Source organism: Meleagris gallopavo, chromosome 8 (genome assembly GCF_905368555.1).
Source record: "Meleagris gallopavo chromosome 8, MGAL_WU_HG_1.1, whole genome shotgun sequence".
NCBI classification, from domain to species: domain Eukaryota; kingdom Metazoa; phylum Chordata; class Aves; order Galliformes; family Phasianidae; genus Meleagris; species Meleagris gallopavo.
The window spans coordinates 8,232,642-8,259,679 of record NC_139411.1 but is presented as its reverse complement, the minus strand read 5'-3'; the positions used below and the strand labels follow the sequence as shown (position 1 = coordinate 8,259,679).

Sequence of the window (27,038 nt, the reverse complement as noted above, 5' to 3'; positions counted from 1 at the left end):
TTATAATAAAGTTTTATTTTAAATTAAGTGCTTCAGATCTAGTTTTATCTCCATACTGCTGTCATTGGGATATCACAGTCCACATTTTCACCATGAAATTAATGGTGTTGGGTCCGTCCTCTGTTACAACTTCCTGAGCGTATCAGTTCACGGCCTTCCAAACCCAAAATGGCACTGGCAAGCTTTGCTCTTTGCTGCACTTCAAAGAGACACTCTAGTCTCACTCCTGATCCTAAGTGCTCTGTGCTCCCTACCCGTAAATGTGGATTTCATTTTATAGGGTCTTTTTTTTCCAAAATACATTCCAATGTCATGATCAAGTTCTGAAGACAGTAAACACAGACTTCCATAAATTGACTTAAACTTCTAAACTAAACAACTGCTAGGATTTGCAGCTAGGTAATTTTCCCTTTTTTTGTTTTACAATAAACCCATCTCTATCGTAACTAAACATTCACAATGTACATATATTCAGCCTAATTACAGGGTGCCTTTCAAAACCACCAACACCAAAAAAACCCATGAAGAGCCATCTTTTTTTTTTTTTTTTTTTTGGTAAATTGGTCAAATGATTATGGTTCATTGCAAAATCAGGATATATAAAGGAACGGGGGCAACGGTACTGCTGAATTTGTACATGGTATTCTGAGCAAATGGGTCCTAAATACCCTAGGAATAATCTTCAGCCTGATTTTCAAACTTGTGCTCTACTTCTGTGGAAGCATGTAAAGGACACAGGATCACCTAAACAGAGTTCCAAAGTTCACCTGAGGTTAGCAAGATTTGAAAGATGAAGTGTTTTATTTAATGAATGAAGTGGGGAGGAGAATCAACACCTCCTGAAAGTAAACCCGGTAACTCATAGCCAAGACTTGCTTTCAGTGGGAGGCCAGCTTCTTCTGCAGTTGCAGATCCCATGGGAAACATAGGAGGGTGGTCATAGAGATGGAGGTCACACCATCTTTCTCTGCTGGAGCAGCAGCAGTGCCTGGGAACGTCATTCATGTTAGCAGGATGATCACCATTAGCCTTTTCACATATTCTCTTACCCTTTCTGAGGGCTGAAACTGCTGATTTCAAATGAATTCCTCCTCTTCTATTACTCACTTGTTACAAACACCTGTTTTTTAATTAATGTGCTCTTTAAAGCTACTACAGAAAGAGGTAAGGTGACTGAAGATGTCTGTAAAGGACCCATCAGGGAAAACTCATGGAGTTGGTTAAGTCTGTACAAGATCTTGTAGTTGTAACAGTATATTTAAATGAGATGCTATCAAGTTACATTTTCCAGTTACACTTCAGCTGAAGAGCAAGCCCCTGGCAGCAATCATTTAAGTGATCTAAAATGGGGCAGATCCTTCCTGAGCTGGGCTTCCCACTGGAGAACAGGCAGAGCTCCCAAGACTGCAGCAAGGGTTGATGCTCTGAGACGGGCACTGCTCACAGCACCCGGGCTGGTGCTGAGAGCAAAGAAGCACATTTTTGGAAGGTTTGGTTTACTGCGTAATAATGAATGTGCAACAGTCCAACACAACCTAACCTCTGCTGACCCAGATGCTACAAGTGATTTAATATTAATACAGTAATGGTTTTCAATGCCAGAAGAAAACAGTAGGATATTATTGTCTTGTTTACTTTCTGCCTATACAACTTCAGAGTGACTGCTGGATGAAGACAGTATCTCTTGTCTGAGATCATGTTGTTTGGAAAGCAGCCTTGATTTAAAAGCTTGAAGTAATAAGGAATCTATGTTACCTCTAGCTAAGCTGTTCCCCTGGGTAATTACCCCTCACTGCTAGATAATTGTGCCTTAGTTTCATCATCAATTTACCTGTTCCTTCTCTGTAGGACTCGGTCCTACTATGTGCCTGTTCACCAAATTAGAGAGGCCTCTGCAGTCACAGATCTGGCTGCCCAGAGAAGCTGTGGGTGCCCCATCCCCTGAGGTCCCAAGGCCAGGCTGGATGGGGCCTGCAGCAGCCTGATCTGGAGGATTGCAACCCTGCCCATGGCAAGGGGTTGGAACTGGATGGGCTTTAGGGTCTCTTCCAACTCAAGCCATTCTGTGATTCTACAGAATAATGCAATGGAGCATTAGCAGTGCAGTTATCCCATGAAGTAGTATCGTCCTTTTGTAGAAAGCCATAATCATTTGAATGACTAACCAAAATGTTAGCTCTTAGAGGCTCTGATAATGATTTCCTCTAGTGTTATATGCAGCAGCAGTAACACCTCTCTATTTCTTCTCACTGTTCCCCTGCTTATTCAGCTAAGAAGCAGGTTTGCCCTCCTATTCTAGCCAACTGGTTATCTGCCATTGCCCTTCAGTAATTCATGGCATTAAGACCAACAAAGCAGCTCTAAGGCACAAGGAAATGCTTGTTTGATCACTAAAAGACCAAGACACAACTATGTATATTATCCAGGCCCAAATTTAAGCTGAAATGTAAATTCTCACTGCTTCACTGGCCTTCGCTTCATAATGGACAATAAATCCATTAAAAAGCATTACAAAGTCCTAATTGCTGATGAGAAACCTACAAATAAGCAACATTTTTTTTTTTTTGGAGCGAGGTACTATCATTTTTTTAATTGCCTCCTTACTGAGTAGTGATACATGAAAAAAAAAAGCCATCTGAAGAAAGTCCCAGAATCCACTGTCTACCCCTGAAAGATGGGTGCTCATACACCTTTTAGCAAAGAGCAGCACTTTCTCCAGTGGACGTGGGAACAGAGAGACTGCTGCAGTCCCTTCAGTTCAGTAGCTCTGAAAATATGAACTAATTCATATATTCTCCATGATCTATCTCATCACTTTTCAAAGATGCTGACAGGTACTGAGAACTTCCTACAACAGCACTGGTCAGTAGAGTGGAAGAAAACCAAAAGACTCCTCCTGATCACAATTAATGCCCTCACTCAATTTCACAAAGAGAAAAGCAAAGCAAAACTTCCTAATGCCTTAGCTTGCCTCTTTTGTAGTTTAATTTAAAAACAAACAAAAATAAATTCACAAAAATGCAGCCACGTGGAACTTACATTCTGCAGGAATCTCACCAACCGGTAATTACTACTGCAGTGTTTAAAATTTCCAAAGAAAGCAAACAAAAAACAAAGAAAACACTATTTTTCAATTAATTTTCTTCCTCTGATTTCTCTCCACATTGCATCATCTCCCAATTACTCTGATTTTGCTGAGTGTGCCAGTTTCTTAAAGACACAGCTATAAAATGTATGGACTAATTGTTGAGCAGAACTGAAGAGCTATTAAAACTGCAATAGTACAGCACTTCCAATGGTAGTCTATTATTTCTACATGATTGCTTTTGTACAGTCCAACTCACGCAGAGAAACTCTTAGATAAATTAACTCCTTCGTCTTGACATAAACATCAAAGGGAGAACCAGAGAAGAACGAACGTTATTTTCTGCTGCTATTTTATACACAGTGTTTGTAACCTCCACGCACGTTCCTGGAAGTTGCAAATTGTTTAAACTGAGAAACCCATTTGCTGTTTTATCAAGTCTGTAACACATAAAATTTGGCTGCAGAATTATCTCGTTTTCCCATTTCACGTTTCCCTGTCATTTACACGGTGGAGCATGTTTACAGAACTTTATAACTATAATATACAATTCAGTCATTTTTAAACAGCTCTATAAGAGTAACACTGAAATGTACACATTTTAAAGATTACTTAGTGAACACCAAACCCTTTCCCAGCTGTTTTAAATTCTGAATTTCCCAATAAACGAGTAACATACTAAAAAAGCAAACAAGATCTGACATTATTTAGTCTAAGTTTCTAAAATGGCATAACATCTGTAGCTAAAAACAATTTTGAATAACTATATTTAACTATAGCAGTATTCTATTATTCCTAGCTCATTTTCCTTACGGACTAGGGGACTTATATGGTGTTCAAACATTTCAAACATTTCTTCTAATTGTTCAGTCCTTCCAGCAGACAAACTGCAGCGAAAAGGGGGAAAAAATCTCCGCTCCTATCTTTTATATATATTCATGTGACCAACCCATGATCTCAGTTAAGTGCCACAACTGTTCATTAACACACATCACAGCCCCACAGTCAGCACTGCAAGCTTTGAAACCGTGCCAGAAGCAGGGGCTCAACAAATGGCACTTTGACCTTTTCACTACTAACTTCAATCTTTATTAAAATCTCTAAGACGTCAGCTCTGTCTCTCTCTTTTACCATCTTTTATCTGCTTCAGAAATACCTAATATTCATTCATTAAACGGGAAAGTTTGCTACATTCTTACGTAATGATAGATCCCCTTTTCACTTGGATCGGCTGCTGAAATGCCTTTGATTAAAAAAGAAAAAGAAACGCACTCTCCCCTCGCCAAACAACTCTAAATTCAGATTGCTCACTCATTTCCAGGGAAATCAAGCATGGTGCCTAATATTAAAAAATCCTGCAGTGTCCAGGCAAATTCCACTCCATTTTATGTCTCTCTTATTAAATTCCAACCCAGTAGCACACGAGATGCTCCCCCTGCTCTTTTCTTCCCGTTCTAATTTCACACTGGCACCCTGGCACCATCCGCCTGCCTGTCCGTGCGGGGACAGAGACTCATTTTTTGCCCAGCAGGATTTCCATTCCCAAAAGTGAAGCCACCAAAACCGGTGGCCCCATGGCGTAAAATGGAACTAGGGACAAACACAGGCTTTGATCATTTTTATGGTGCTCAAACATAGGTGGGGGAGAGGAATCACATCTCTTTTTGTTAGTTTTTTTTTTTTTTTTTCCTTTGGTGTAGTAGTAATTAACTAATTAGATGCTAAAGAAATAAAAACAACAAGAAGTTCACATGAGTCATTCATGTGTTTTCACTCTTTGTAATAATTCTGGCACACCCTGTACGCCTCATCTCTTGCTTCAAATAAGTACTGGAAAATATGCATAGTATTTGGGACCACGGGGAATGACATACTGATTCAAAGTTTGCTTTGTCTAAGTTTGCATTTTCTAGATTTGAAATGCAACTTCAAGGAAACTTAAAACTTGCCTGCAACCTTTAATTTCTGCCACCCTTCTCCCACGGATTATCTCTGGACATAGAAGCTATTCATTTGGGCAGTGCCACACAGCATCATCATTAGGTGGCTTAGTTGCCTGGGATACTGCCCCAGCCCCACACTGGGGAACCCAGGAAGCAGGAGCTCAAAGGGGGAAAAGTAAACAAAGTAATGAGTAACAGTTACAGCTCCTTAAATGTGTACATTAACTTGGGGATTGGGAAACTGTTTGCTTTCTAGAGGCAGTACCCTCCGACTGAAATAATGACAAATATTTTGGAAATTCCATCCATAGCCAAAATGAAATTACTCAAGTGCACTCCGAGAGAACAAAGCTTTTTAGTATACCTTCAAATGAACTCAGGTAAGTTTACAAATGGCCTATACCTAAAAGACCATTAACTGAAATTACATTTGTTTTTATTGAAAGACAGCCTCAAGTGCTGACATGTAATATATGACATGTGATACATAATAATACTCCTAAACCAGTTCTGACATAATATCTCCCAAGGCATAATAACCACAAATGACTGCTTTAGTTAAGAACTAGCCAGAAGCAAAATAGATCCATGTAAAAGTAGCTTTAACCATAAATACCTCAACAATATTTTATGTCACTTTGTAAAAAAGTTAAAGGAGACCCATAATAATTAACAACAAAAACTTCATGTTCTTTACTATTGTATGGTGGTTGTGAAAGGTTATTTCATAGTCCCGCAGCTGCCAATGCTGTAAATTATGCAGGCACCAAGAAGCATTAAGGAGAAATAATAGCAATTTAAACCGAGGCTGACGTAATTCATGATAAACAGTCGCTGGAAAATATTACAATGTTGTCTTTTTTGAGCGGGTTTAATCAGAAGAATGTGACCATATTCTGACACAAACCACTTCTCCTTCTGCTCGCAGGGCAGGAAGGCGGGCCTATTGCTCTACACCCAGCCCCGCAGCGCAGTCCCATGGCCCCTGGGCACTGGGGCACAGAACACTCACGTGAGGATGCTCTCACGAGTGCTTGTTCAAAATGATAATAACGAGAAGAAGACGGTTCCAGCATTGCAACTGCACACCTCCGACATCACGCTCATGCTTGTGATGAATTCGGCTCGGGCTGCTTTTTGATGTAAGGGCAAAAAGTGATTTTGATGAGGGAAATATAAAACTAGCCACACAGCTGACATCTACCACCAGTTGGTGAATGGCCACCAAGAAAGAGGGCGCATGCAACACATAGCAAAGCCCACATGATAGTTCACATTGATCACGCACAGAAAAGTGGCACACTCCCTAAACCTGTTTTGCTGCAAGGATGCATTCATCCTCTGCCGAGCTCAGACTAAGGAAACACGCAACCCCCCCAGTACAGTGTCATGTGCCCACTACTCAACCAAAACACAGAAAAGGAAAGGAGCCTTCCACGTAAAAGCACTGGACTGGAAGTAGGAGCACCATTGCTCTGCCACGGATCACCCTGAGCCATGTCAGTGCTGCCCAAGACCCCAGGCCAAGCCTCTGGCCATGCCTGGCCCCAGCAGCTGCAGCAGAAGGTGGGGGAGGAGGAAGAGGTACCCCCTTGCCCAACGTCCCATGTCTGCTGCCTGCAGGGATGGAGCAGCACTGAGCACCCCAGCTGTGCCGCAGAAGCAGGCCTTACAGGAGTTCTGACTCTGGTTTTATGGAGTGAGAAATAGTCTATCTTAGTATTTATCCTGGTTACAGCTGTGGTTGCTACTAAAAATGCACACACACACACACACACACACACACACACACACAAAAAGTAAAAATAAAACAGCATTTGTTTTGAAGTTCTTACAGACAGGAAGGCATTTTATCTTACTTTACCACACATTACTTATGCTCACTTAGCAGCTCGCTGTTAACATTGGGTGAGATTCTGCCCTTAGTTAACTGGTGAAAACCTGACTAACGTTTGCTGAAGTGAAGGGAGTCATTCTGGATTTACACCACTCTCAGTGAGACAGAATGTGACCCCCTATCGGTGCTTTTTGCTTTGAGTATACAAATATTTTATGCATTTCAATGAGTGACAGAATGCAAAACTTGCAAATATTTATTTTTAGATGTATGGGGGAAAAGCAATTAGAGCTAAAAATGTTAAGAATGAAGAAATCACTTAACAGAAGCAATTATGTTGAGCATATAAACAGCTCTGCCTTCAGACATTTTATTCAAATGCTGCAGAGCACACTAGAAAATATCAATTGTTTAAAAAAACTGCAAGTATTTTTTCACAACTGAAAAATCAATCATTATAAACAACATCTGGGGACCATTAATATCTCACTCTACAGTTGAATTAACAAAATAAGAAAGAGGTCTGACCAGAATCCAGAACATTTCCAGATTTTCTTTTTCAGGCTAAAAGCTTATGTTTGCAGAGGTGGGGCGTGAGGGGGAGGAAATGTACATTTATCTATCTACATTGTATATAGCATTATTATACATTAATCACTACTTCCCCTCCAGCTACGTCCTGTTTTTGTTTTGAGAGAGTTAAAATTTGAAATATTTAGCTAAGCCACACTACCCAGGGTGTAGGAAAAGTTCTGCATGTTTTTCAGATTCCTGGAGATGCCACCACAAAGCTCCATCTAAAGAGGCCCCAGCAACATGCTAAAAGAAAGTCTCCATGCTCTTCCCATCACATTTGTAACTGCTTCAATGTTCCACTCTTATCAGAGGAGCATCAACAGTGGTCCCACTCTAATACAATTTTTATGTTAAGATAGCCTGCATGCATCTATTTAAAAACCAAAAAAAAAAAAAAAAAAAAAAAAAAGCCACTGAAGAAAGCGTAGAGGTAAAAAGAGGATTTTAGAGCTTTTGAGTGCTTTTTAAAGGGAGAAAAAGCAAGCTTCCATTTCCACCATTACAGTGTGGATGTCACACAGGATGAGATTCAGCCGGCGCAGTGCCCAACCAGCTTGAGCCTTTGCCCCGTCCCAGCTGGGTGTCCATCTGCCTAGGAGATGCAAAGGATAGGAGACCCCTCTGTGCACAAGACATACAACATTCCAAAAATGCAGAATTAAAAAAGAAAAGGAAAAAAAAGGCTCTTCCATTGTTGAGCTGCCTGCACTACTTCATGCTGGATGCTGATATCGAAAGGTGGGGGACTGATGGCACACTCATGGGAATCTTGTAGTTAATCACAGCTAATACCAGCTGATTAAATATCCCTATGACTCGTTAAGTTACTATAAACGTACGAGTGATAAAACACTCCTTCTAGCCAGTTTTGGAGATTAAATTTGAGCTTGCTCCGTTCTTACGAAGAATGAAAGCTTGCCACATCAAGCAGATACCAATTTTGGCTAAATTAACTTGGGACCTATTCTTGATTGTTAAAATGTAGTTATGAGCTACACTGACAAAGACATTCAGCTGAGATTTCAAGCAGCAGATGGATACAGACTAAGGAAATCTTGAAGAGGTAAGAATATTAGTGTGCCTACCTTCTGGACAAGTGATCCCTAATGGGATAGGAGAAGATTTAGAAGAACTGAGATTCTAAGACCCAGAATCAGAGGAAGCTCCTACTGGCCTTGCTGAGTTACACTGATATACATTACCTTGGAAGTAACCAAAACTGTCAACAGCAGAAATGCTGACATTTTACTTCTGCTGAAAAACATAAAAAACTCCAAACATTCATTCTTAAGGGTGATTATTTTGACTCACACAAATAAAGAGCGTCATCAACAGTAAAACTGGAAACATTCTTTCTTTTTTCTTTCCTTTCCTTTCTTTTAAGTTTCATTCCCTGTTTTGGTTTTGTTTTGTTATCTTTTACCCCCTAAACCACGTATTTTAACTATGAGTCACAAACTCATAGTTCAGATGCATAATGAGAGCAAGGACAAAATTTCAGCTGCTCCAGGAGTAAAGGTACCACACCACTCCATATCTTGAAGCCATCAGCTCCCATCCTACATGTTGTCTGTGGTATTTGACCTATCTCTAAACAGTCCTCTCTTCTTTGCAGCCCTGTTTCCATGGCCTATGACAAGAAAGTAGGTAAGTCCTGAAAATATCCCAGAAAACCCCAGAGGTTAGGAAAGTCATTCCTCACTCCAACTCATTCCCAGCAATGAGATGATCTGCTTTCTGTATTGCTCAGCAGAGAGATCTGAGCTGGTCAAGGTACAGTTGTTTTTGCTTTGTTTTGAATGTAGATGGTTTTTCCCCATGCAAGCAACATGTTGTTAGCTTTTCGGGAGGAAGGGGGAGAGAAGGATAGTGGGGACTGCAACACCTCAATGCATCACTTATGTAAAGAGAAGATTCTTTCTGCATTGCTCTTATAATAAAATGCAGAAGTTTAATTCTTTCAGAAGAAAAAATGATATTAATACAACAGCAGGATGCAGTTCTCTCACTTTTTGGTATGAATTGTTTTACAAAAAATTAGCCTTTACAGGAAAGAATAAAACTTTTAACCTTCTTTCAGGGGCCAACATGTGTTTACAGCACCTCAGGGACCAAATAGCTTTATTAATGGCACACTGGACCCAGCTTGCTACAAAAGTAAGCCAGAATGATAAAAAATTTACCAAATGTATTTTTAAAAAAATGAGAAGAAGGAAGGTATGTGTTTTCCCTCACACTCTTGTTTGTACAGCAATCAAACCCATGCACACAAAATGGACAACAAGCTTCTGGTTCATCCATTGTGGGCAGGATTTACAATATTCATTCAGCAAAGCACTGTGACAAATCTTTCTGCGTTGGTTTTCACCCGGAAAAGGTGATGGAGCTACAGAAACCCACCTTCACCTGACTCTCGTGCTCCTGCAGCACCGTGCAGTCCCAGGCCTGTGGAGACTGTGCCAAGGGACACAGCTGTGCACAGTAGGGGCTGATGTGCCTTCTGCAATGCAGCCCACAGCTGGCTGAGGAAAGAAGCCACGCTCACCAATGAGCCCTGGAAGTCTTTTCTTGCAGCAGAGTAGGTGCAGGCCTGGTAGAAGATCAAGTCAGGTAGGCAAGCACTGAAAGGTTGCATGCTGTTGTAGCAACTACTTTGCACACTGATTTCTGGCCCAGAGTCCTCAAACACATCTTCTGGATACCGCACATGCAGCTTGGTCTCCAGCTAGTCTCTTTGATCTATAACGAAAACTATCAGAACCCCTGTTTTTTCATTCCTTTGCTCTTGCAGCATGTATGATAGAATCATAGAATCATAGAATTGCTCAGGTTGGAAAAGACCTTAAAGATCATTGAGTCCAACCACAACCCAACCATACTACCCTAACTCTAACAACCCTCCGCTAAATCATGTCCCTGAGCACCAGATCCAAATGGTTTAAGCACATCCAGGGATGGTGACTCAACCACCTCCTTGGGGAGCCTATTCCACTGCTTAACAACCCTTTCAGTAAAGAAGTATTTCCTGATATCCAACCTAAACTTGCCCTGGCGCCACTTGAGGCCATTTCCCCTCGTCCTGTCACCTGTCACCAGTGAGAAGAGACCAACTCTCTCTCGCTGTAAGAGACCGCTCTCGCTGTAAGCACCTTTCAGATATTGGAAGAGAGCAATAAGGTCTCCCCTCAGCCTCCTTTTCCGTAGACTAAACAGCCTCAGTTCACACAGATCACACAGCAAATGCTAGTAAATTAAATGTATTTACAAAAGTTATTCCACAGCAGCAGCCCCAGGGGCTGCTAACTCCAACAACTTTGACAACTGTCTGTAGCAATGACATGGAGTTGAAGAGAAACCATGACTGCGCAGATGCCGGCAGAGACTCCAAGGTGCCAGCCCCCTTGGCAGGTATTTGTGGTGGCAGCTCACGCTGGAGGCACAGCTGGAGCTCCATGATGGACAGTGGCCATCCACACAGGATGGCCTGCAGCAGCTAGGCCTGGAACACCTCACGCCATCTCCTCCAGCCATGTTGGAGGGAGCTGATGCACAGCATCTACAGGCCTTTCCAATTTAAGGAGACAAAAATCTCACATCAAAAACCCAGAAGTTTCCACCTGAACTTCTGTCAACAAAACTTGATCGTTTCCTGCTTTATTTATTTTTTTGTTAACCTCAGAATGGGGAAAAAGGGTGGAGAGATGAGAAGGAATCAGAGCAGAACAAAATGTTTTTGTTAGAAAGGTGTAATAAAATCAGGGATAATACTTCCTGGAAAAACACTTTTCTCCATTAAAACTGCCTAACAAGAACAACAACTACACACCACAGTGAATGGGGATCTTTGTAGAGGTTTTTCTGGTGTCCCCTTGCTATTAGCTGCATCTCTTGCATGCTGTGACAGTGCTCAGAAAGGGTGCGGCACTTCACCCAGCAGTTTCTGAAGGAGCCCTGCATCCTCGTCAGAAGTCTTGGGATCTCACAAAGCTGTTTTTCATCCACACTACCCCAAATTTTATGTTTGCTTTGGATTTTGAGGAATTCCAGGCGATGGGGAAACACACATGGTCCCGTCTTCATCTTTCTGCACACTTCTTTCATTTGCAAGTAAAGAAATAGCCAAGCCTCTCAAAATTAAGTGGGTCTGGATTCTCTTGCTGGAATTTTAGCCACATTTCTATAATCTGGTCTCTCCCTCAGATTTGACTGATAAATACCAGTGCCTTAGAGTAATCCATTTATCTACTATACCACCCTGCCTCTGTTTAGCTCTAGCAGTCATCACTTTCCACATGTGACATCAATCTGCATGATATCAACATAAACTGTTTGTATAATGAACTGTTGTACATTTCATTGTCCTGCCAGCAAAGAAGGGGATAAAATGGCACTTTGCCTATTGCCTTCAACAAAGGTAGTATAATTGACACCGTACACTCTGCAATATAGTGATGGAACCATACACTGGCTAGTTTTTCCTTCCTAGCACAGTAGGGCTTGCAAATTTTACATCCATTATTTTTGTAAAAAATATTTTTAAAGAATAGTCAATTTTTTATTTTTTAATAGGCATTCAGAAAATCTGCTTTTTAAACCAAACTATATTTTAAATACACATTATTAATTTCTATGGCAAAGATTTCTGTGGCTCTGGTTTGATAATGAGATAATTGCCTCGCAAAGGTCAAGAGAATGGCATAGTTAGCTTTCAGAGACTGAACAAAGCACTTGCTATGGTTCACTGAGCATAGTTTCTGTATCACTCCACATCTTTTTGATTCATCTATTACTAATATTCCATGATACACTTACATTATGGATCCAACTATTTCAACAAACCTGTAATCAAGGAATGACCCTGAATAAAATACTCTGCAGAAAACAGATGGTATGCTCATCAAACGCCTTCAAGCCTAAAATAACCTTTCCTATATGAGAAGGGTAGTCAATTAAAACTGAACTTTATATTCTAAGCTAAAGCTCAGAGTAAATAAAACTCAACATGATACTACTGTGGTATTGGACCAAATTTCCCGGATATTTCATTCATTTTTTCCACCTCCCCATCCTCAAGAGGAACCAACATTTATAACCATAATTGAAAGCCTGTAATGTTTGGTGTGAATGTAAGAGGACTTGACAATTTGGACCTAATTTTGTAATAGCTCAACACCACAAAATTAAAACTCTTCACAGTAGCAGCGTGCTCCAGTGACAACAGTACAGGAGGACAGCTCTCTCCTACCTGCCTGGAGCTACTCTATGCACGGTAAAGGAGCACTTCCACACCACTGAAATGCCTCAGCCCAACCTGCTGAGCTGGCGCTCCTCTGTGCCACCACAACAAAGGCCTGACTGAGCACAAAACCAGTAACCAACATGCTAGGGTTAGGACAAAGCGGGATGTTACTCTCCCAATACAGGCACTGCTGAGCGCCTTCCCTCTTGCTCCCATTATTATGGATTAAACACATTTAAAAAATTGTCTAAAAGACCACAGAACTTCCTCGCAGAGATGTACGGAGCCCACAGCAAAGGTGCAGCCCACCGCTACACAAAGAGATTTCGCCAGCATGATTCGCGGTGCTCATCCACCTAGTAGTAAGGGTAATAAAACTTGATTCTCACAGCATAGGCACTTTACTAAAGAAATTACACTGGACCCATTACTAGAGCTGAGCTGTGTGTGTGCAGAATATGCATTCTGACACATTTCACCAGTACAAACCCTGCACTTGGGTTGACTCAACAACGCGAAGCAAAACAAAACCGAAGCATTAAATTACATGGCAGCTATTGGAGTTTCGTCTTGCAGCCCCCTCTCCCCAAACTGTGAGGTGCTGCAGACTCCCCTGGAGTGGCATGGTATTCTCTATACCTTTTGAATTAAGAGATCACCTCTCAGAACTGCCTCTGCACATGGAAAATCAAACTCCTAGTTGAAACTCCTGCTGAAAAAAAACATCTTTCGGGAAGGCCAGAAACACACAGTCTGTAGCAGACGTTTGTTCAAGACCCATAGAGCAGATACACGGTTGATGAGTGCTCTGCAGCAGGAATGGGATGTGAACGGAGTTTTCCTGTTTTGCATTTATTAGCATACAGCACCAACAATGGCTTTAACAAAACAACACACATTGTAAAGCTTCTGCAAAGACACAGGCCACAGGCTAATGGTTAAGGTAAATAAATTCCAAATCCAGACAAGGGATCCTTTCACTTGTACTGAGTGACTGTGCTACATACTCTATCCATGTAACATTATCTTTGATTGTGATAAACTCAAGCTGCAAATGTGAGATCAGCAGTAGCTAGAAGCCTTCAGACTCAGAGGAAAGAGCACATTTGGTACTTAAAACTTCAAACAGTAAATAGCATTGATTCACTTTAAAGGAATCACATTTCCCCCTTGAAAATTGGTGGACACCTAAGAAGAAGAAAAATGTCATGTGAAAAGAAAATAGCTGTGAAGTGACTTACCAAACTCATCACATATACTTTCATTTTCTATAAGGGTTGGATGATCAAATGTATCCCGACAGTAGAAGATTTGGGGGTTCTTGCTTGTTACTGCTATGCCACCCAGGGCTAAAACAAACTGGTCTGTTAGTATTGAAGAAGGCTTGTCCTGAATGCGCTTTAACATGGAACGATAGCGACAGTACTGTGGGTAGCTGAGAATTAGCAGGTTTGAATCTTCATCATCCTCACCTGGAAGAAGAAGAAAAAAAAAAAAAAAGAGAGAATTACTCTTATTACATCAGAAAAAATATAGGACAAAGCTGTTGTCAAGCAGCTCGGAAAACCCAGGGCCCCAAGTTCACTATCTTCAAGACCCATCTTTTATAACATGGTTGTTTTTGAAAGAAAGGTTAAAAATAGAAATATTTAAAAACACTTATTGGAACAGCTTCTTCTCTGGCTTCCTGTCCAGTTCTGTCATGCTTCCCCACAAGGGACTCCACCTGACTAAGGAAACCCCACTCTGAACAAGCTGGCCAATTGCCTGAATCAAAGTGCTCACCATCCTTTGCCAACTTGGCTGCTTTGATAGAAATATTATCTGCCATTTTCACTCAGCTCTCTATACAGCCCCACTGAACTCATGTTGACACTACCTAACACCTTTTAAAAATAATAACACGTGAGCCCCAGACAGCAGAGCAACTAAGGCTCTTCTGAAGCGCCTGATACTGGCAACCACCAAAGGGCCACGGACAGGAGCAGAGCTGCTCCGACCCGCACAGTGGTGCAAAGCGGCGCAACAGGTGGAGTGAACTTTCCTCATATTAACTGCAAATGCAGCAATAAAAAACCTACAGAGGGCAGCGAGCAAATGAATTTCCGAGCAGCTCATACTGTTGAAAGGTACACTCAAAATGTAAAGCAGTCCTGAGCGCACTTCTTTCCGTTCCCCTGAGTTTTACATGATATTGGGCATAAAGGTGGCGGATGCTGAACTATCACAATCAAGTTTCATCACATGACAACCAGCAGGAAACCTAACAGCAAAAATCCAGAGATGCAAACATGAGAAATTAGTCATTTGCAGGTATGCAGCCAGTACTTAACAGCACTTCTTTTTATGCTCATTTATCTCCTCAGGTGGGGCAGCTGAACATGCCTTCCCCTGCATGCCAATGAAGACAAAGCAAAAGAGTGCAGCTTACATTTTCTGCTTATCCTGATTACTGAATAACTCAGCTACTTCTTCTGACGGAGACAAAAGATCTAATATTTAATCCCATTACTAATACTGAAATCATCTTTCTTAGCCTTAAAGTAAAAATCACTTCAGATATTGAAAGAAATGTCAGATCAGCTCTTTCCAGCTAAATACAAAGGCACAGCTCGTCTTGATTTGCGTGAGGCAATGGAAATGTTGACACACAAAAGCCTACATTTTCAGAAGTCTCTGGAAGCAGACAGATTGTCCAGAATGTCACCACCGTAGACAAATGCGACGCTGCAAAAACCTCAGCACAGCCAAGGGGCTGGGGAAGCCCTGCTTTTATGGGCACAGCACCTGAATGCAGAACTTTGCCCACAGCCCTGAGGTAGGTGGGAAGATGAAACTACTTGTGTACCAAAGTAAGAGTAATACATTGTGGTAAACAACATTTACGTTACTTCTCTGAGAAATTTCTGGCTCTAACATCTCTGCTCAGCCACAAGGATGTGGCCATGCCTCAATCTCAGTAAGTGTCCCATGAGCCTCCAAAACAACGGGACAACTGCTCCTGCGATTAGGCCAGTCTCTTCTTTATCAGCAAACCCTAAAATCAGATCAGGAAAACCGTTCTAGGAATTAACAAGAACACGATCCATCCTTTAGCTCCTCTGAGAGTTTCATATATGCCTGCCTGACCGTTATTACTACTTTATACCTCTGTGTAGATAGCGGTGAGCTGAATCTGTTGATCTGACAACGCTTTTCTCAAGCCAGGATGTGGTCAGCTTTTTAAACAGGGTGCACATAAACGTATGTTCCATAAGCCTTTGTAGTAAACCATTACTTTCTAGACAAATTTCTCTAAGACTCTGCACAGAATTACACAAACTTCCTAACCCTGCAGACCAGCATCTTAACTCAAACCCACAGCATAAATTAAAGTCACGCAATTTTTCATTGGATCACTTTTACCCATGCTTGTGCAACACTGAGTACTTCATGATGCATTTTTTCCTCTCCTTATTCGCTCACTCTGTGTTCAACAGAAAGCTCTAAGAATGAATAAAGACTGAATAAACTGAAGATTTGCTTAGTGAAAGACAAACAGTGCTCCTGGAACAAAGACTTTTTTTCTCAGCCACACCCACACAAGAAATGAGAAATCAAAGTAGACCAATCCCTAATAAAATACAAGCCCAAAGAAGTATTTCTCTTCTAGCACAATCTAACACGTCATTTAGCAGTGGACTTAGTGTATATTGCTGAATATTTTTGGTAAACATGATCAGAAGGAGTTTACTGTTAGGGGGACTGAAATGTTGATTGCATTTCATTAAAATCCAGAAAAATAACATGATTTCTAAAAACATTTGGCTGAGGTTTTAGCAAACCACGGTGCTTTATTTCTGTGTCTCACTCTGTAGCTTCAGTAGAGAAAACAAGGTAAAAGATAATACCTACAGTATGCTGCTTGTAAGATTTCACTGAAATGACTCTAATCCTATGCTTATACCGTAATTACTTGTTTTAATAACCCCCCTCCAATGTCAATTTTTCATTTACTTATATATTTCAGAGCTGGAAACAGAGCAACTGTAATTACAGCACATGGTTCCGCCCCTGCGTTACAAGCACTGCCTATATATGCACAGATGTAATCCAACAGTTCCCTTTGTGAGGGGTAAAGAGAGCCGGGATTTGGCACAGCCTGGCATTTATGTTGGATTACATGTTCTTCAAGTTGTCTTTGTAAGTAAGAGATGCATGAAATGCCAAACACAATGAATCTATGCAAGAACTGACTTTTCAAATCAGTACAACCATTTTTAATATGTAATGCAAGACAATTAAAAGCCCCGAAAGAAAAAGAGCCTGCTAAAAGCATGCATTCCTAACAAATCCATCCAGAGCCAGAACTATTTACAGAAAGAACAGTGAAATACAGAAATGTAACTCCTTTTTGTTTGCTTGTTTCGGAAACATCAGACTACAATGTTATTGCTAACCGCCATAATCTACTCCCAACATCAGCTAGTTGTTTTTTTTTTTTTTCTTTAGAAAGACCTTCACACCATGATTTTATAGAGCTTGATGGAAAAACTATGCATGTTCCTTCCTGTACCTAATTACCTCAACTGCAAAATCTGCCAAGTATTTTGCCCTTTAGTTCCTTTAATCGTATTAGTGCAAATGCATTTGGATGCCAACAGAAACAAACATTTAAAGATTTCTGCTTAGAAGGCTCCAAATATGTATTCGGCTCCGTTAGGAAAGCACACACTCCACTCCTTCTCAGAAAGCAGAGAGTTATTTCTTCAGAAGAAATATGAATTTGTGCCTCTTGTAAGACTAAATGTCTAGTTTCAACCCAATTTAAGTAAAATAATGCCAATACGAACTGCTCTCACAATGATTTATGCTACCTTCTGTTACTTTATTACATTAGACATTCCTTTCTCGAAGCTTTATACTTTTCGCCGTGCTCCTAGCAACCACATAAAGGCTGAGCAGCAACTTTACGCGCCTGGCACGGCTCCAGGCTCGACTGTTATTGATAATTATATTGAAGTTTCAATTTAATTGCTACTCTGTTGTGACACGGAATATTTTTTGTAATTAGGCATTTCCCATTTTCTGTCCATTCATTTTTTGTGTTACTGAAAACCATCTTTCTTTTCCCAGAAAAAATCAGCAGAACAATGATGCAGATAAGAGTAGGTACATCTGTTACTACCATTACCAACACCGCAGCGTGAAGAAAAAAATTTAGAGGAAAAAAAAAATTGTGAATATAATTTCTCAGAAGGTAATTTTCTTTTCAGTTTAAGTGCTCTTATTCTTCTTCCAGTTACTCAATGATTTCCTGTTCTAATTACAAGACATTATACAGAAAGTCATTTTTAAAAAGGAAATGTACTAGAGCAGGAGACTAAATAGCGTCATTTGCTTGCTATGGTTTGAAATTCCAAACTTTTGCATCTATTTTATAAACCCTCTGCTTTACCCGGTGCGATTTATTCTGCCCCAGATCTACCATCTCTTCCAAGGCAGTTAGCACAATTGTATACATCAAAGAGGAAAACACACTTGCAGTTAAACTGCAGGCGAAAGGAAAAAAAAAAAAAAAAAAATCTTTTTTTTTTTTTTCCTCTTGACTGTAGCTGTTAAATTGGAGGCCAGCCAAGCCGAGGAGTGGAAAATATTAAAAAGTAAAAAAAAAAAAAAAGAAAAAGAAAGCTCGTGATTAAAAAGCGAGAGAAGAGATACTCAGTTCTAAATCTAAATGAACAAGCCGCAAACTATTTCATAAAAACACACTGTGACGTAAATTACACATCAGCGTTGCAGTGTTGTGGTTATTTTGAGAAATGGCTTGTACTGTAAGTCAGCTGGTAAAGCCCCACCCTTAATGATTTTGTAATTCTCCATACAGCGATCAAGCAGAGCAGTCATGAAATTGCCAAGAAGGAAAACAGACTGAGCTGCAGAGAGTTTGTAATAAAAAGATAATGTACTTTTAACATAACAGAAGTAGAAGATTGGTTTTATTAACTAAAAAAACTACTTAAAAGGTCCCAGGCTTGCCATTTGTTTTGATAAATGTTAACACAGATCTTCATACGATAAGCAATGGAAGTATCAAGGGAACCAGATAAAATGGGACAATGCTTTGCTGTGTGGGTAGCAAATTGAGCAGGGGAGTTATTTGGAATGCAGAGCAAAAATGAAGGCAGCAGCAGCAGCGTGGTGTCCATCAGCCTTCCTCCTGCTCGCAGTATGAGCCGCTCTGCCGTCTTCCATTAGCTCCACTACTAAGGGGGCATCCCACAGGACGCACAGATCATAATTAGTTTGCCATGCTTGCATGCATGGCGTGGCCATACCATCGCTATGCAGCAGGTAGGGAGGGAGGGACGGCGCATCTGGCTACGTGGAGGCACTGGGATGGCAAGGGCTAGCAGTACTGAATGACGACAGCCAGGGCTCCCAAGTGGTCCCCTGCCCACTCAGAGCAGTGCTCGCTGCCCGCAAAGCCCGGGGTTAGGCTGGGGCTTCAGCAACACACTGGAGCACATGTGAGGGGCTGCATTTCATTCCATACGGACATGTTTTATTCCATAACAGAGTTTTAGCGTACCACCAACATGCAGATCCCTCCACAGTCAAACAGATCTCTTTACAACTTGTTATGTGGTAAGGCTCAGATCTTTTCACTCTCTGGAGTTACTACTGCCTTGTCATTGACGATGACTAGCTCAGTCCAGAGACTGGGCCTGCAGATGGAATGATTGACATGAATGCCACCAACACAGCTGCCCTATGCCAAAGCAATGGTTCAAATGCATGCTAGAACATCCCCTCCCAGGAGGCATATTCACCACCAAGACATAAAAATGCTGAGATCATCTGTGATTGAAGACTTCTGCTCTTCAGCACTTAAGACAGACCCAGTTCTCCTTCCCTCATTCCACTCCTTTGGCTACGACATCCTGCAGGACGAGCATGAGAACACAGGGAGATGAGATGAGGATCACAGAAACATAAAATCATTCAAGTTGAAGAAGGCCTCTAAGATTATCTAGTCAAACCATCAACCCATTACCACCATGCCCACTGAACCACATCTCTAAGAGCCATACCTACCCTTTTCTTCAAAGTCCTCCACCTTTCTGTGCAGCCTGTTTCAATGCATTACCACCCTCTAACAATAAATTTTCCCTCGTATTCAACCTGTGCACAGCTAAAAGCAACAGCAGCAGGTCGGATAGGAGAATCTCAAGCATGCCTGTTCTACTAACATCCCCAAAGGCCACCACACAGCTTGCCAGCAGGCAGACCAAGCTTACTGCACAACTCAGTTCCCTCAAAAAATCCAAGAGCAATAGAATTAGCAGAACACTGCAAGAATACAAGAAGGAAGAAGAAACTCTGTCTTTATGACTTAAAAACCTTTAAGGTAAATTTCAAAACGAGAACACTTTTGCAGATCACCCTCCAGTCTCAAACCTGCCAAATAAGCCCTATAATTGCCCAGATTCTGCATGTGGCTGAGAAGCAATGCCAACTGTCACCTACTTCCCTGGGTACTCCTCTGAGTGATAGGACTGTTCCCCAAAGAAATAACCTCCAAGACTGCATTATGGCAGGCCCCCTGCTCGCTTCACACATCTAATCCTCTGCATAAAGGCAAGGCTAAGAGCTGCAGCAGGAATCCACCAAAAAAACCACTCCCGAGTGCTCTGGCACACTGAGTTCCTCTTTCCTTGGGGATCAGGAGGACTTACCAAATGCAGCTCCTCCAAGTCACCTGTCTTTTCATCCCCACAGTCCCTGTTCACTCTAGCAATGCCACTTAGTGTGCCTTGGCTGGCTAATTAGTTACAAATCTAAAAATATTAATCTGAGAATCATATTTCTCTCACAGATAAAGACAAATACAGTAATGATTTAACCCTGTGACACAGGACTGAAAATCTGTGTTTTTGGGTTTAAAACACCCTGAGTAAATTATTGACACAACAGAGATACTGTTTTGTTAGCAGGACCCACTCCGCTTGCTTTGAGAACCCCCCTCTATTTGAATGCTAATGCAATCAAGAACAAAGGCAACGTGTTGCAGGATATGGAACACAGTGATTACATTTATGTTTACCAGATAATGATGATGTTAACAAGTTGCCTGTAATTCTTACATGGACGTCTGCCTGCCTGATTTTGCTTTCATATTGATCAAGAGGCAAAAGCTATTTTGCCAATACAAAGAATACCAGAGGCAGTCTTCCTGCATATATCAGATATTTCTTCCCTTGTAAGGAGGAGTCAGAGCTAATTCTGAGAATTTTGTGCCACTTCCCCAGCTCTCTGTTTTCTGTCACAGAGCCAGAAGAGCAGCAGTCGTTCAGAGAATTCCTAAGATTAGTGTAACATTTGAAAGAGAAGACTTACAAACCTACTGGAGATTTTAACTACTGTTCCACCCGACAGCAATGCAGTCATTAATTAAAAAAAAAAACACAAAAGAAAAAGACAGCAACATCTCATGTGTATGTAAAGCACATGATTGAAGAACATTTTACAGTCAGTGATTTGGACTGGATTTGTTCTAGTCCTGCTTAGTGGGGACAAAACAGGGCATGTTCATCAATGACTGAAAGTAGGTCCATATAATTAAATCTTCCATAATATTTATCCCATCAAATCACTTTGAGTTTAAACCCTAAGTCTGACTTTGAAGAAGACAAGAGAAATTTAATAAAGTTTCCAGACGGATGTCCAGTGCCCTCTTCCATACCCTGATGCAATACTCAGCTCCGCATAACTGTGGCTCCTGCTCTGCACTCCCTGGGCCCTCCTGTGCCATAGGAAGCAGGTTTATGAGGTGTTTCCAGGCTCCAAAGAAAAGTGACTGACAATCATCATTTCCAGTTTTATATAACCCTTCCATCCACAGCCCTCAGACTGCTTTATGGAGATGAGTAAAAATTATTATCCCCATTACACAGGGAGAGAAACTGAGACAGAGAGAGCTTAAAGGATTTATTCCACAACATCAAGCAACTTAGAGAGCAATGGAGACAGCAAACAGCCAGCAGAAGTCCTCACTGGCAAGGATTTCTGGGTAAGGAGAGTTTTCCTAAGTTTCCTCGAAAGGGAAGTGACCGTCCCAGCCTCCTGCCTCCACAGGAACAGGGCAAGGACCAGGTGAAGCTCTGTGCTGAGGCATCTCTGCCGCTGCTCCCCTCTGCCCTGCTCGCCCACCTCAGCCACTCCTTCAGGCCAGGAGCATCCTGCGCTGCTGCCCGGCCAGGATCACCCCTGCACAGAGGTTCGTGGTGCTGAGCCACAGACGAGTGCAATGACAGCAGCTGGAGGAGGAGGGGAACAGTGCCAGGAACATGGCTGAGGTCAGGGCTGGGCCCTGAGAACCTCTCTCTTCCTCATCACCCACATCGCCCTCCCTACTGGTTCCTCAGGGCACATGAGCAGGTCAGCCCGTGGCCAAACAACCACAGATCACTATGGAAAATGGCTCTGATGGTTTTACACTGCCCTATTAGCTTTCTAAAGCAGATGGAGAAGGGGGAAGGGGGAGATTGGTTATAGAAGGGAGCACATGCTGCCTGTCCTCTTGAATGTTCCGGGTCATGTGGACCATTCAGGTTGAATGTGCATCAGCTTTAAAACAAGTATTTATCCTGGTTGTCGTGGTTACTGATAAGCAGCTTCAATTCTGCTGATAACAAAAAGAAGAAAGAATTAAAAAGGGGAGGGGAGCTCAAAACATAATTTGGTAACATGACGAAGCCAAGAAGAGGAATTAAATCACATTAAACAAGCCAACTGTACTGTAAATGGCTCTGCCTCCCTTTTTGCTTTTAAATCATCGAAGAACCAAATATGGCAGCTGCTTCAGTTTTAACAAACAAACAGTAAAAATCCCTTCTAACAACGAAAGGAAATAATGATATACGTTCCTTTAGCTGCATTCAAACATAATTTAATTTTCCTGAGGTGAGATTTGCACAGGGAACAATCAGATAATAAGTGTTATCATTCTCATAGACAAAACTGAACCAGCACTTTGCAATTCAAAGTGCTATTTAATGCACCGTTTTCAGCAATCTCTGAACACCATCCAACATACCACTGTACTACGCTTCAGTACTTACATGCAAACCTGCTTCTGAAAATACTCAAGCAAGACAGTACAACAAGCACAAGTACTGCACTGCCGCTATGGCTGCAGCTCCACACTCCCTGAAGAGTTCTCATGAGCAGGTTTACAACCAGGGACTTCTCCTACACCTTCTCTTCATCTTTTCTATGACAGCTATGTGTCCTGGGCTCCTTCTGAAGCACAGCACTGTGCGGAGAAAACACTGTGGACAGAAAAACTCTACACTTGCAGAGAAATGGGCAACTGGAGCCACTTGCAAAAGAGGCACCCACTGTTTTACAGGGATGATAATTAACCACTGGAACAACAAAACAAAGGCAGTAACAGGTTCCCTAAGCCAGTGCTCAAGAAAGAATATTCTTCTCTGATGATACTTTCCAGACTGATGATTTCTAAACTAGTGTTCTGTTCCTTGCCTTCTGTGCTGAGGAGGTGAAGTGGTCCACAGCAGATCCATCCTTGCTTGGGAAAATGTTAAAGAACGTAAAATTGAAAGACATAGGAATTCCACTAAGAGTTAAGCTAAGTTCCTGGGCTTAGTATCAGAGTAACAGATCTCCTGTCATCTCCTCTCTCCTCCCTCACGCACCATTCACACAGAAATGAGAGAAGTGCATGACACAGCCCAACTCCTATGGGACTGTCACACCATCCATCCCACGGGCATAATCCATCGCCTTCATTTTTCCATTGCCCCCAAATGCATAGCTCAAAAGCCTTTTCTCCATGTTCCACGCAGCGCCTTCCACCATCATCCTCCAAACTCAGAAGAGCTCTGCCCTTCTCAGAACAGCAGCGGCAGACTGCCGGTCCCAGGGCCATGACACATGGGGCGGAGGGCGGAACGGGTCCGGTGATTTAAAGAGTGCAGCTCTGCTTCTGACATTTATGCCCTCTTTGAAACCCTTAATGAAGTAACAACCCTGTTAATTCTTGCCGGGTATTTAGTACACATAAAAACTGCATTATCTACTATTTACCATGTACTACACACAAGCGGTATCTGGCTCCATATAAAAATAACAAGCTCACTGTAACCCTCCGCTCCCTAACCATACTGCTGATTTCTTTGACACATGGAGAAGTGAGAATAATTACATTTTACTGACTGCGTCTCATTACACTGATTTAAGTAAGATTTCCAAAGCTGCAAAAATGTGCTTTCCAATTTCGTTTGTTTCTAGCAATTCCCTCCGAAGACAGTTAGTAAAATCCTCAGAAATCATCGTCAATATGGATAAAAATTGTACCCTTCTCATATGGACATTTGACAGAGGGATAATAGGGTCTAGAAACACCACAGTCAGACGTTTCTTTTCTATTTAATGTTTCCTTCTGTGCCAAACATAATATAACAGACAAGTGTTAGAGAGACATGCAGGGGGGAGCCTGAATAGCGAGCTTTAAAAGAGGTCTTTAATAGAGAAGCAGTATGCTTAGTCTTCGACAACATTCAATGGCAATTTATTTGCAGCCATTTTCTCACGTAACCTTTCACACTGGAGCAGGTAAGATAGAGCACAAGACAATTTGTCAACTGCCAGATATGAACAAAAGAAACCATTTTTAATAAGCTTCAGCAGCCCCTTGTATTTGTTTTGCAACATGTTAATAACTTTTTTGGAAGTCAATCAAAGGCAAGAAGAGCAAAAGAAGTCAAGCTGGGAAACAAAAAAACACAGTTAAAGAATTTTACAGATAAACTTAAGTTATCATCTGTGGTGTAATGATGCCTAAACCCGAGAGCGGCACAGAATTTGAATTAGCATGCTGCTGTTTCTTAGAAAAAAACCACACTGTGGTTACAAAAAATGCTACCTCCATGTATTTTTTCCAAGAATTCACAGTCCTTTATCTCATCACAATGCAATATGTACCTGTCATCAGGATAACCTCACTGCCACGCAACCAGGGCAGATCAGCACAAGGGTCAGCGTTGGGAAAGGCTGATGGGGAGCTGCCTGGCTCCTGGTCGCTGACGTAGCTGCGTCCCCATGCTTCCCAGCACCTTGCACAGCCTCATCTCCCACCTCAGTGCCTACAGACATTGGGCCAAAGAGGTCTCCACAAGGCTCAACAGCCATCCTCGGACCAAACGCTCCTAAAAACATTTAGCCCCATTTCTGGGGGAACACCTTCAGGAATACCTGAGAAGTCAGAGTACCCAAGCAGGGAGCTATCGAAATCCCAACTCCATAAGCTGCAAAATCTGATGAAGTGTTAAGTAATTTCATTAATGTTATTAAAACATAGAAAATTCCCTTGGAAAATTTCACACAGGTTTTCCCGTCTCCTTGCACATTACTCATGGCCTGAGAGACATGTGAGGAGCAAACAGAGAGAAATTAAGGTTCTCTCAAGTCAACCTGGATGGAGTCCTAGTCTCACTGAAAGAAAGAGCCGGCTTGTGGGCTTCAGTGGGAAGAGGGCTGGGCCCTTTGAACTAGGTTATTAAGGCACCTGAAGAGAGGTAGAAAAGCTTATGGTGAGAGAAGATGGACTCGAGAACAAAAGGAGCTGCTGGTCGGATGAGCACCCTCCTCGCTTGGTAGTGGAAAGGCTCCCAACCGTCAGCAGACATACACCTGCATGGTTTGATGCCCCAGCCCCAGATCAGATTTTCATTTTAAGGACTTTGCAGGGGAGTTGTTACCTAGAGGTGGAGAGAAGGAACAGACAAAGAGAAGGATCTGCTCCTCAAGAAAGTGGAATAGCCTCCTGAACAAGCAAGGCTGCCTGCGATGAGAACCTGCCAGCCCAGCCCAGCCCAGCCCGTGCTCCTCCTGGGAACTAGCACTGCATCTCTCTTCCCCTCCTGTAGGTCCAGGAAGCAACTCCTGGCGAGGGAGAGAAGCCACGCTACCTGAATTATCTGAAGAGGCCTCAGGTGGAGGCAGGGTGAGAAAGGATTTCAGGATAAGTTATGCCTATGAGCTGAGTAGAACGAATAAGTATCCTCCCACTCCTTTCTCTAGGCAGACTCTTTCCAAGTTTTCAGCGAGAGCAGAAGTTCCAGTGAATCTGCCCAGGAAGGGCCCGCACAGGGCTGCCAACGTTCCCAAAAGCACCAGCGGCTCGTGCTCTGCTCCCGACGGGCTCTGGTCCGACACCCAGCAGAGATGAAGGCTCTAAGTAGGAAACAATCCCAACATAGTATCTGCTAGTCTGGAGTGTGCTCTAATAATAGATAGCAGTGTCTGTTTCAAAGCTCTTAATGGACGCTAATTAGTCCTCAGGGCATTCCTATGAGGCAGGTAGATAGATAAGTATTATTCTTCTGTTTTACATATGAAATAACCTCTCTAGAAATGTTCCGACTTGCTTAAGGCCACCAAATGAGTCACAGAGCTTCAGTGTCAGCAGGCCTGGCTCCCAGACCTGGGCTCGGACCACTCACTAGTGCTCCTTCACTGACGCAAAGGCAAAATCTTCACTTCAAATGTGGACTGAGAGGGGAAGGAACATCAGAGAGAGGGGTGGCAGCCTGGAAAAAACACTCTCTGGGAGGGGAGCTTCCAGAAGAATGATGAAACAGAGCCTGGTATCTACTGAGTGCCAGACATCAAATCTAGGGCAAGGCGAGATGAAAAACACTCTGATACAAAAACGTAGGAGTTTTTGCTACATACTCTATTCAAGCACTGGGGGCTGTTTATTGTGACTTGTGACTACCACTGATGTCAGATAAATGGTTTTAGGTTCTTAATTTCTAGTGTAGCCATGAGTTAACACAGACAGAGCTCCACAGGATGCATACAGGTAAGTCCCTGGGAAAAGGAACGCACAGTGTCAGCACCCACAGCAGTCACTCATCACTTCAGCTTAAAAAAAAAACCCTTAATTTTTGCTTCCCCGGTGCTCAAGAACCAATCTCCAGCAACTATTGGCTATGCAAAACATTACTAATTTACCAGAGGGAAAAAAATTATTTATGCGGTGCATTATCAATCTTAAATGGTGATGTTTAAGCACAAGGCTGATGAACTACATGCAGTATAACGCAGCTGCTTTGCATTTTGATTCCTTTATTTATAGACCACGGCAAATTAATAACTCAAAAATGTTGTTCCAGGCAAAGTAATGGACACACAATAAAACTATTCATTTCCTCAAAGGTCACTCTAGGAGAAGCATACATTGTTTAGAAGCCTACCAACAACGCAATTGTTCCGAAGAAAAGTGAAAATACATAATAAGCAGTTAGTGCACATATCTGCATTGGAGACCCTAGGCTAATTTAAAGTGCA

The 27,038-nt window shown here is 42.0% G+C and overlaps 1 protein-coding gene across 2 annotated transcripts in view; it reads right to left on the bottom strand.

Annotated features, from left to right (window-relative positions):
* ARID5B (AT-rich interaction domain 5B) overlaps window positions 1-27,038 on the bottom strand; it is a 108,500-nt gene that overhangs the window by 54,301 nt on the left and 27,161 nt on the right. For both annotated transcript variants that reach the window (XM_085229319.1, XM_085229320.1), the window contains one exon: window positions 13,922-14,152. In XM_085229319.1, coding sequence (XP_085085445.1) covers window positions 13,922-14,152 — 231 coding nt within the window. The remainder of the gene's footprint in view (window positions 1-13,921; window positions 14,153-27,038) is intronic.